An 11,367-nucleotide genomic window follows, 5' to 3' on the forward strand; every position below is an offset into this window, starting at 1 on the left:
GTTGTCCAGGTAGTCTTGGTGGCAATGATGAAGGGAATTTGTAGCTTTTCGGGTTTTTCGTGGTGTATTTGGTGTTCGTATAATATTTGTTAAAATTGCTTTTAAGCAACAGACTCTACATTGCTGACGTGCATTACGATAACATTCGCTTATATCAATCTTACTTATTCGCTAAAGTGAAATAAATAAAACAACAATTTTTAACAAAACTGTAAAATGTTGGAAAAAAATTAGATTACATATAATAAGTTTTATTGCTTCATAGGGGAAAAAACAAATTATTTATGAACATTTCACTAAAAGAAATGAAAAATTTGGATATAAAAGATTGTATTCATTCATGATTCAATTATAGAAGGTTAGGTAAGTAAGCAGCTTTCTCGCTTCCTCTTGACAAATCGGCTCCGTTATTTGAAAACATCCCAGCAAAACCTGCGTGACCGAAACTCTAACACGTGTACATATGTTGCTTCTTTACAAGTATACGTACATGTTTTATAAAAAACTTTTAAGTTGTAGTAAAATTAAAATTTTGGTGCAAATTATTATGTCGGCAACACCGTACCTATTTTGACGCTTTGCCTTATTATTATTCGTTAAAAATCGTAAACATTTAAAATGTAAACATTTGAGTAAGTATTATAATATGATAAAATCGAATTAATTTTCAAATTAATAACGTTTTTAATTATTTAGGTCGATGGTGGTCGAGCTTCTGAAATAGTCGAATAGACAAGTAGTTATCAAGGTCACCTCGGATATATGGGATAACTTCAAGACAAAGTACGAAGACATATACAGACTGAACGAGCTGTCAATATTACAATTATGTGGGTGCCACGAAAGAACGGCTAAAATAAAGAAATATTTAAAAGAACTACTTTCGAGGAGGAACTCATCGGTCCGCAGCCGGAAGTAGGGTGCAGCTCAGCCACGCACAAGGCTGTGATCAACCGACTTAGGCAACATAAGCACTATGACTACTGTCATAGTTTGAAAATATTCGGCAGTCCAAAATGTTCCTTGACGTGCCACATGGGCCAAACTTTAAATTTCTTTTTACTATTGACGAACTGATTTAACAGTTGTTCTCTATATCCTAGAAGCTGAAGTGGAACTTAAACTAGGAGCATTTCGGGTTATTGTTGATATAATCACACGATCCATTCCTTTGAACAATTATGCTTCGGCAAAACAATCTTCATGAAGGTGGTCTTATCAATTTCAACCCTAAGAACCTTATTCGCTGTACTATTGCGATGGTACACCTGCTTGAGCTTCAGAGACTTTAGGAATCATGTGCCAATATGGACTGTTTGGCACATTTCTGCGAAACAATAAAAAAAAATATTCGCTATGATATCAATTAGGGTAAAAGGGTATTTTATCCCTTAACAGCACTCAAAATATATGTACCTATTAGGCCGGGTCGATTTGTGGGGAGGCAAAAAAATCGCCCATTGCTCTGTGAAAATCATATTCTAGGGATCAAAATAAGAAACTTTGCCTAAGGAACCATACTTCTAAAACGAATTCTGATGCCCCCCAATTTGGGTCGAACTTTGTAGTTTCTTTTCTCATGTAAAGGCCAAAAATGGTGATATTTTGAAAAGATTGTATGGGAAACCCCACAGGGGAGTTCCAGGGGGTGTGCCACTGGCATGAGTGGATCGGCCGTCTAAAGTTAGTGGGGGTCGGTCATACATTTGGACTCGATTTAACCAATGAGCGATTTTTAAATCGACCCGCCCTAGTAACTATACTAGCAAATTGTACACTGAAATACGCAGATTCATAATTGACTCATGAATTGTAAATGCTTTTTTCATAAGATAGTAAAATAATAAAATAAGTTCCTAGTTACTGTAAAAAATAATCCTTATGCACCTTAGTAGTGATTACATTCCATTCATCTGTGTTGTGTTCATGTTATATTAATAGTAAATAAAGCTAAATGGTTTAATTTCTGCTGTAGATCAATGCTAAAATTAATGTTGAATGACTTTCTTGAATCTTAAAAGGTACGATATCGTGTAAGTATTAATGTTACAATAAATAGTTAATGCTCAATTGAAAATACTTCAAGTTGGATCGAAATCTAAAAAGAAATATAATATCATTTTCAGTTTAAGGATTGAGTGAATATTTTTTTGGATCAGATTTAGAGATTGAAGAATCACAGAGTAATAATTTATATTCAAATAATTTAAATGTAATAGAAAAAATAATAAATAAACTTAATCAAGAGGGTCTATATTAGACATTTAATAATTTTAGTTGGTCAACTTATGTTATAAGTGTAACTAATTTTGTATTAATAAAATTTATCATTACAAACACGTGCTAATTTACTACGGGACGGTTTAAGATACCAATAATTGCTTTCAGTCTTGTAATGACGTATTTGCTATGTTGGTAATTCATTAACAATAGGTATAAAGCTATAATATAATAATCCTGATCGATTTATTAAAAAAGTTAATTTGATTTAGGCATCTTGATATAAAAATTAAGTAAATATTACATTTTTGTTAAAAGAAAACAATAATTTGCTTGTTGTTTTGTTCTAATGTAGATTGAATCTATATTGGTCAGTGTTTTTTTCATTTGCTCAATCCCTCTTGCTCAATCCTTCGTAAATGCAACTCAATATAAGGGAGTGCCAAAATTCTCTTGTCATTACTTACCTAACTTTCTATAATTAAATCATGGTATTCATTTAACTGCCACAAGCTATGTTTCACAAGCTTAGTGATTAAGGAAGCTGAAAGAACGACGAACAAATAATTATTTAATAATTTTTTTTCAGATAGAGTAAAATTCTGTGAAAAAACGACATACAAGCAACAACATACCAGCTATTCACTAAGGCTATCAAACATGTCTTCATAACTTGAGTTCGTTTCTTATAAAGTTGACTTTCTTATAAACTTGAATTGGTTGATTCGTAGCAATAAGTGACAGATTGCGTGGGTATGGTTTTTGCAAATATGTACATATACAATAATATTTCACATTTGCAGCATATTGTTTTAGTTTTTCTATCTTTTTTGTAGCCCCATACCCGCAACGGCTTTGTTTTAGTTTCTTAGCAGATTGTGATTTATTTTCCTCGTTATATACGTTTAATTTGCTCCGATTTTTGATGTGAGGCCCAATAAGACGTTCTTTGTACTTTAAGGTGTGAATCTTTGTGCAGGACAGTTAGATATTAGAGATATAACAAATGAAATATTCATTTTATTCAGTTAATTTCTGCGTGTGGCACGTGCAAGTTTGAAACCTTTGTATTTTATTTGTTCTTTTAAAATTGTATTGTATATTCCACAATCAGGTGCACACAAATTTAAAAAATTTCCAACTTGTGAAGAGAATCCCTTCGAGAGACTTACGGGTATATTTTCTATAAGCGTGTACTTGCGAAAGGTTTATTTGCTTCATACTTCCATCTTTTCCAATAAGGTGAATTTCCTTATCTCCATCTTCCTCAATCTCCTGTTCTATTTCAGATGGATGATTACTGAATGTTTCTTCTTCGTCCAAAATACTATCTAGTAAAGGTGACAACAGTCGTTGTTGCCCGCTAATTTGTGTAATAATCATGAAGAACCAAAAAGTCGGTATTTTTTAGTTTCGTTTGCATAAAAAATGCACCTTAACTGCTAACTATGGGTTCTTCTTTTTGATTGGCGGGATAACAACTTACGCGAGTTTGACCGCCTGGGATACTCGCCGTTGCCAACGTGCAAAGGTCCTAAAATCTCCCGCCGAATTTTTCTCTCAAACACTCCAAGGGACGTCTCATCGGATATTGTCATCGTTCAAGCTTCTGCGCCATACGATAGGACGGGCAAGATGAGAGTCTTGTAGAGTGTTAGTTTTGTTCGTCGAGAGAGGACTTTACTACTCAATTGCCTACTTAGTCCAAAGTAGCACTTGTTGGCAAGAGAGATTCTACGTTGGATTTCAAGGCTGACATTGTTATCGGTGTTAATGCTGGTCCATTACAACCTCGAAATTATAACTGTCAACAGCGACTGTTTGTTTGATGACAGAAGGTACTTCGATTTGTCCTCGTTTACCACCAGACCCATTCACTTTGCTTATCCAGTTTATAAAAGGCAGAACTAACAGCGCATATGCCAAAAATTGCACGCTCTTATAAAAATATATGCCTGAGCGATTAAGTTTCGCGGCGCACACCTTCTTTCCAGCAGAGGTTAAGAAGTCACACGACAGCGAGTCACCCTGCCTGAAACCTCGTTTGGTATCAAACGGTTCGGAGGTGTCCTTCCAAGTTCTGATGGCGCTGCAGGTATTGAGCAGGGCAACCTTGGATAGCTGTGTTAATTTTGCAGGGATACCAAATTCAGACATCGCGGCATATAGGCAACTCCTTTTCGTACTGTCGAATGCAGCTTTGAAGTCGACAAAAATATGGATGTTAAGGGGTCTATTACACCCAATCTCTTTTTAAAACAGGTTTTATGAAAATATCTGCTTTCCTTTCAAAATATTCAGAAATATGTAAATGGATATTTATTTTTAACTGTTTGCTGATTTTCCTTAATTCATTTGAAGTATGTAAGAAATAAAACTCACTGGGTGGCTTACACCCTGACGTTAGTAATGCAGGGCTAACTGTACCAATTAGTGGATTTTTAATTGAGTTGATTAGCATATCTACAGAATACAAATAAGAACAATTGCATTGATTTTTCTTTAACTCTCTTTTCCTTCAAGGATTTATTATTTTCTCATGCCAAGTCAAGTAATAAGCAACCACTCATAAAGTTTCTCTGAATTTATTATATAGCCAACCATTAAGAATTTAGTGTTTCGTTGACTTAGTAATAATAATAAAAATAATAATAAATAAATTCACGACTGCTTTGCGAATTAATTCTGCTTCATAGTAACGAAACAAGTCACTGACCCATTTTTAATAATTTTTTAGGTATCAAATAAACTATTCTTCGGTTTTTAAGTACATAACATAGATGTATCGGCGAGTATGAATACAGACTAGCTGGAAATGGGTCTTATTTGTGCAGCTCATATTTACCTACAAACAAGTAAACGTAAGGCGCACATAAACATATGTTTGCAGGTGGGTAGGTGTGTAAATATGTACTAAAAGTGAAACAATTTTTTTTAGTTTTATATTGGATCAATTTCTACTTTATTAAGAAACGGATGTGAACTATTTAATATAAAATAAAATACAAAACAAAAAAAAAATGCTGCCATATTTCTATGGCTCCGACTGGTATTTGTCTCGCACCACATCACAAGGTCTTCTGAATTCCTGGTATCCAGAATGCACCCACACAGTGGATACTATAAAATAGATTTATTTAAAAAAATATACATTTATTTTATTATTAAAATATTATTTTAATACTTCGCTTGGTGCCCTTTATGACGGGGCAGCCGGCGTGCAGAGTACGCGAGTCGGGGTCCAGAGACTTGTGCAAGTTATGCCACATAACCATTGCGCCTTTGACGGGTTGTGAGTAAACATTTAATACGGGAAACACTGTGTAACCACCTTGCTCTACATCGGAAATCTAATTGAGGTCAGTTTTATGTAGAATAATGTAAAATGAAATTGAGAATAAAGAAAATAAAAAAAGCAAAAAAAATGTATAAACCTACATAAAATAAGTGAGTAGCCAAACGATCTCCTATCCATTTAGAGCAATTCTGTTCTACCTGTTAATATATGAAAAGGAAGAAAATTAAATCATGTTCACAATAATTTTTCTTGAAAACTTCCAACAATCCCAAAATAATCAAAATGTGGGTCATACTGTCCGCCTACGCCGTAATTTGCCACCTGCATAGCTTCTGCGTTGGTTAAGTCGAGGCCACTTATAGTCGATACCATGCGGTAGATATATTTCATAGTTGGAGTTTCATATTCTAGCCATGCCTGTTGGCTGACTCGCACATCGCGTGTCTCACGAGAATTTGAATTGCCAACCTGTGAGCGCTGCATATCCTCATCGGTCTTTTGAAGAATGTCTTCTATTTGCGTGTCGCTGAGTAGTCCGTAGTAGACGTTGATTTCGGGATCTGCATGTAATTCCTCTTTTTGTAACGGCGCCAGTATGAATAATGGATGATTGAGATTGTCCAATTTGCATCTGAGCCTGTGGAAATCCTTCTGTGGCATTTGCTTACCCTGACACAGTTGTGAATAGTTTGCATACCAGTCGTTTTGCTGCAATTCACTGAAACTGTCGGAATAAATTCGATTTTCTACTTTCGTGGTGTTCATGTAAACTGGCAGATCTTTAAAAGCGTGCGCCGGATCCAGTTTGAGTATTTTGTCAATGTACCTTACTGCATTTTTCAATTGACCCAACTCATATTCAGCGAGTGCTAAGTACTCGAGTGTTTCCAGGAGCATTTTGTGAGCCAATGGGTCGTCTTCAGCTGTACTTGTTTCATTGACTATTTTATCTACTTCATCTACTTTGTATAGTACCAAGGGAGAAAACACCCCATATAGTGGTTCATATATGAGCTCTTGCGCCTCATCAAACTTTCCTGCTGCCTCTGAATCGTTAAGTTCTTCAAAACATTTCGCAAATTCGTCATCGTCCATTTCCTCCGGGTTTCCTGAACAAAAGTCATGTTCATCCTCGTCTGCTTGCTCCTCGTCTGTTTCCTCGTCGTCTGTTTCCTCGTCGTCTGTTTCTTCGCCGTCTGTTTGCTCCCCGTCTGTTTCCCCCTCATCTCCAACACTCTTTTCAGAGCCGTCGTCAATTTCATTCTGATTGCTTTCTTCCTCGATTTCATTTGCTGTAGTGTGCACGGCTGTTCCCATGTTCAGTAATTTCAATACTAATTTAGACCAGCTTATGGCTAAAGAATATTCCTTGGCTTCGAAAAGATTAGCTGCAATTTCGAAACATTCTCGCACAGAGAGTTCGGAGCTTAAGAATGGAGAAAATCGGCATTTTGAAATTAGAACTTTTCATGCTCGCTTTTACGCCGTTTGATAAGTCAAAATTCGTGCTTACCCATAATAAGTGTCGGCGATAATTCCTTTTGCCAAATCACCCGAGCTCAAACCATATATGGTCTGTAATCGCCCTAAGCCCTTGGCCGCACCGCGCAACTCGTTGCTGTCAGGTATTCCCAAATCCATTTCCAACTCCGTAAAATTGCTTTTCAGTGCTACAGTTGGAATTATTGCATAAGATTAATAATTTGTAAAAATGTATAACAGTATAACATTGAAATTTATGAAAAAAATGGTGTGAATAACTTCAAAAGGTAGGGCCGTAGTAACTTCATTAAAAGTTAAATCGTTTTGGTAAATTCGATTTTTAATTAAAATGATATTATTACTAAATTTTGCCAAAGGATTTAGGTGTGAAGCCTTTCAAAATACAGCAGGTGCAAGAATTGAAGCCGAACGAGCTACCGCAACGCAGATTTTTTGGTGAATGGGCTGTTGGAAAGTTGGCCGAAGATCCACTTTTTTATCGAAAAATTGTGTTCAGCGACGAAGCTCATTTTTAGATCAATTTTTTGGCAGAATTGTCGATTTTGGAGTGAAGATCAGCCAGAAGAATTGCAAGAGCTACCAACGTATTCAGAAAAGGTCACAGTTTGGTGCAGTTTATGGGCTGGAGGTATCATTGGACCGTACTTCTTCAAACGTGCTGTGAATCGTAACGTAACTTTGAATGGTGAGCGCCACCGCGAAATGATATCCAACTTTTTTTTGCCCAAAATGCAAGAGCTTGACTTGCATGACATGTGGTTTCAGCAAGACGGTGCCAAATGCCACACAGCACGCGTAACAATGGACTTGTTGAGAGGCGAGTTCGATAAACATTTTATTTCACATTCGGGACCTGTCAATTGGCCAAGCTCGTGCGATATAACAGCTTTAGATTATTTTTTGTGAGACTATGTTAAAGCTCATGTCTATTCAGACAAGCCTGCTTCAATTAACGCATTGGAAGACAACATTAAAACATTTATATGTGAGATACCGGCCGAAACATTGGAAAAAGTGTGCCAAAATTGGACTAAGCGGATGGACCATTTGAAGCGCAGTCGCGGTTAACATTTGCATGAAATAATTTACAAACATTAAATTATATGGACTGCACTATCGATTTAAATAAAAATTTCATGCATTTTTCTGAATTTTACGTGTTTCTTTTTTTAAACTTTCCTATAGCTTTTAAAAAATCACCTTTTAGTTCAATTTAATTTTTCTGATGTCGTTGGAGAGTGATTAGACGCTTTTAATATTTCAAATATTAAGATTTTACTCTCACTATTTGAAGTTTTAGTCAACATATCATTTCATTTCACTCAGGCGCTCAGAAGAAAAATTTTTAATTAAGGTTTTATTTTGTAAATGGATGAATGTAAAAGAAACTGTAGTGGCTTTTTTTCAAATATCTTTATTATTTTGTGTCACGGTTTGTTTGTCTTCCACTATTAAATGTGAAAATTGGGTAAATTGAGTTTTTCGATCAATATTCTTTCATAATTAGATTTTCATCCCAAATTATGTGGAAACTGTGCAACTAACCTTATTCGCACACCATATATAATAAATCCATATTCGCACACCATATATTATACCATACCAAGCCGCGCACACATAATTAAAAAAAAATTAAAAGAAATAAGAAAGTTGTTGCTGTAAAAACTAAATATCACTATTTAAGAGATACATAATTCATATTCGTACTCCTTAAATAAATAAGAAATAATATTGATTTAATGTTTGCGTTTCCGTTTTAAAACAGCTTTAAGGTAATAAGGCATGGATTTCCCAAATTTTGTCGTAAGATTAGGATATATTTTTACCCATTCTACACCTTTCAGCTCCTGGATGTTTCTACATAATATCCTAATTTCTGCAGAGTTTTTTAAAACTGATCACAAATTCTCTAGAGGGTTCGAATCACGATTTTGCGGTTTTATTTTTAAATATTTTCTGCAATTATATAATACCCCGAGATGGGTACTCCACGCGGTGTGCTTGGGATCATAATCTTGTTAACAGACAAAATTGTGTCTCGATCTAAAATTTTCAGCATTCTCAAGGATATTTTGCTTCAAAATGCCAATGTATTGAATTGAGTTCATAATTCCAACCATAAGGTGTAGTTTACCTACACCCGAGGCACTAAAACATCGCCAAGCAATCACCGATAAAATTTAATGCTTCAATGTGGGTATGAGATTGCGTCGATCCAAACTACATTGAAGGCTAAAAGTGCGCTTTTCCAGAAACGATTCCCTTTATTTAAGAAATTCCTTGCGAAGTTGATTTGACGCTTCCGCTTAATGCTATTAGTGAATAGTTTTCTTCTAGCTGCTCTGCATCTAAATCCGATTTTTCATATCTAATTTCACACTGTTTGAGCAATAAAACTAATCTTGAATCGCATTTGTAAAATGGTAGCAAAATTTACGGCATTTTTGGTAACATCTTTTCTAATTCGCATCAAGTAAAAGATTTCATCCGCCGATTCAGGAGCAACCTTTTTGATTTCTTACTTTTTTATTCATTCGTTTAGTATTTTTAAACACTTTTACTATTGACGGAATATTAGAAATACTCCGTTTTGCCGATTTAGAAATTTTTCTCAATGGCGGTACATTTGTGCATTTATAGCATTTGCAAATACACTCGATTTACGCCCCATGATAAAATTACAAAAAAACTTTATAATATTAATTGCTAGCTGAAAGTGAGTTGCACTTAATTCTCGTTCTAGCGCGTTAATATCCAAAAAAAAGGTAAAATTCTACAGTTTAATTTTGTGTCGATAGTTAGCAAGGTGAACGAATATAAATTTTGCATACTGTACGAGATGCGTTAAAAAAAAATAAGGTGAATTTTAAATTTCGCGCGCTACGTTATTCGACTTTCGATTATTATTATTTTTTTTATATTGGTACACTTGTCTCGCTTAACACGCAAAACACTTGTCTTATCTATGCCTCCCACAAACAAACTAAACAGGCTAAAACCGTGCAAATATCTTCGAGACGAGTGTACCAAAAAAAACTAAACGAAAGTCGAATGACGTAGCCCGCGAAATTTAAAATTCATCTTTTTTTTTTAGGACACACCTCGTATATAATGACATGGTTTAAACGAGTATTTTTGGCCCGGCTCACACTCACCTTCCAATCGCGGATGTTTCTCCACATATTTGCTTAGTTGCGCCCAATCGATCGCCATCCTTTTTATCAGTTTGAATGCATTCATGGGGTTGCCCAGGAACCCTTCCGGATCCTCCGACGCCAACGAATGCTCTTCCTTCAATTTAGTCAAGAACCTGTAATGATAAAATTTATACAAAAATATACGCAGAACTTAATGGACACTGCAGTATTTGTGTAGCAGTACTAACTTGCGAAATAATGCAAAGTCATTTGCCTGGTTTACAACAAACTGTTGAAACCATTGCATCAACTCCTTCTCGGCATTGGCTAGCAGTTGAATTTTATCGATGGAGGAAAAGTACTCGGCTTGACCACAGGACGCCCACAAGACGAAACACAGAAAAATAAGAGTGCAGTGAAGTAGCGATGACGGTTTTCTGTCGCAATCAAACGCCCCGTTGGCGGTAATAGAATATTTCGTTTGCGAAACCATTTTTCAGCTTCAGCCCACTTGTTTGGACGTCTCTGCTTGGTGCTGCTTTCAGTGCTAGTTAAGAAATGCGAAGGCAGCTCAGTATTCTCGCTTTAGGTTGTGTCGATCAGGGAAGTGCAGGTCTGACTGAATCGTTGACACGCCAGTTATGTGCAGGTGTTTTTTATTACTGCGTTGCTTGTTCAAAGTTATGTACAATGCGGTGGCATATGCGCACTTACGCACACCTATGTATGTTTGTGCGGAGAATTGTAAATATGGAGTATAATTAATTGGGATAGCGTTTTTTTTGTTTTTGTTTTTGAATAGTTCTCACTTCTACATGTGTATTTGGAAATTGACAACAATGGGTTATTTATTAACTTATTTTTATTCGAATTCGAAGTGTGATGTCGACTCATTATTTATACAGAGTGGAACACTTGCTTTCTCAAAATACTGCACCACAACTCTTGCATCTCTTGTTCGCTATATATAATTTATCACCTTGGTCAAAAAGTTTCCGGAATATATTCAGAAAATTCAAAATACAACTTTGTCCCTCAAAAGTGTTAATTATTATTGCCTTCAAAGTACTTCCCATGAACTGCAATGCACTTACTACAGCGTTTGATCCAGCTTTCGAAACATTTCTGGAACTTTATTCTGGAACTCTATAGCCATCAGAGAAGTCTTTGATTTTCGATTACTTCCTTTCGGTTGTTAAAACGCGTTCT

The 11,367-nt window shown here is 35.6% G+C and overlaps 1 protein-coding gene across 1 annotated transcript; it reads right to left on the reverse strand.

Annotated features, from left to right (window-relative positions):
• Window positions 1–5,154: 5,154 nt before the first annotated feature.
• On the reverse strand, window positions 5,155–10,929 carry LOC128860840 (prolyl 4-hydroxylase subunit alpha-2). The gene is made up of 7 exons (XM_054098604.1): window positions 10,407–10,929; window positions 10,177–10,331; window positions 7,032–7,188; window positions 5,783–6,944; window positions 5,659–5,715; window positions 5,405–5,570; window positions 5,155–5,340 (listed from the first exon to the last, which is right to left on the reverse strand). The coding sequence occupies exons 1-7, from the start codon at window positions 10,649–10,651 to the stop codon at window positions 5,255–5,257; spliced, it is 2,028 nt and encodes a 675-aa protein (XP_053954579.1). The 5' UTR covers window positions 10,652–10,929; the 3' UTR covers window positions 5,155–5,254.
• Window positions 10,930–11,367: the final 438 nt, after the last annotated feature.

The sequence above is a fragment of the Anastrepha ludens genome, chromosome 2, assembly GCF_028408465.1.
Source record: "Anastrepha ludens isolate Willacy chromosome 2, idAnaLude1.1, whole genome shotgun sequence".
Classification (NCBI taxonomy): domain Eukaryota; kingdom Metazoa; phylum Arthropoda; class Insecta; order Diptera; family Tephritidae; genus Anastrepha; species Anastrepha ludens.

Excerpts from the sequence above, each read along its gene's own strand:
- LOC128860840 (XM_054098604.1), bottom strand. The coding sequence starts at position 10,651 with ATGGTTTCGCAAACGAAATATTCTATTACCGCCAACGGGGCGTTTGAT. Across the intron at positions 10,332-10,406 it reads GACTTTGCATTATTTCGCAA|GTTCTTGACTAAATTGAAGG; the intron begins GTTAGTACTGCT and ends TTATCATTACAG. Across the intron at positions 6,945-7,031 it reads ATCGCCGACACTTATTATGG|CTCCGAACTCTCTGTGCGAG; the intron begins GTAAGCACGAAT and ends TCCATTCTTAAG.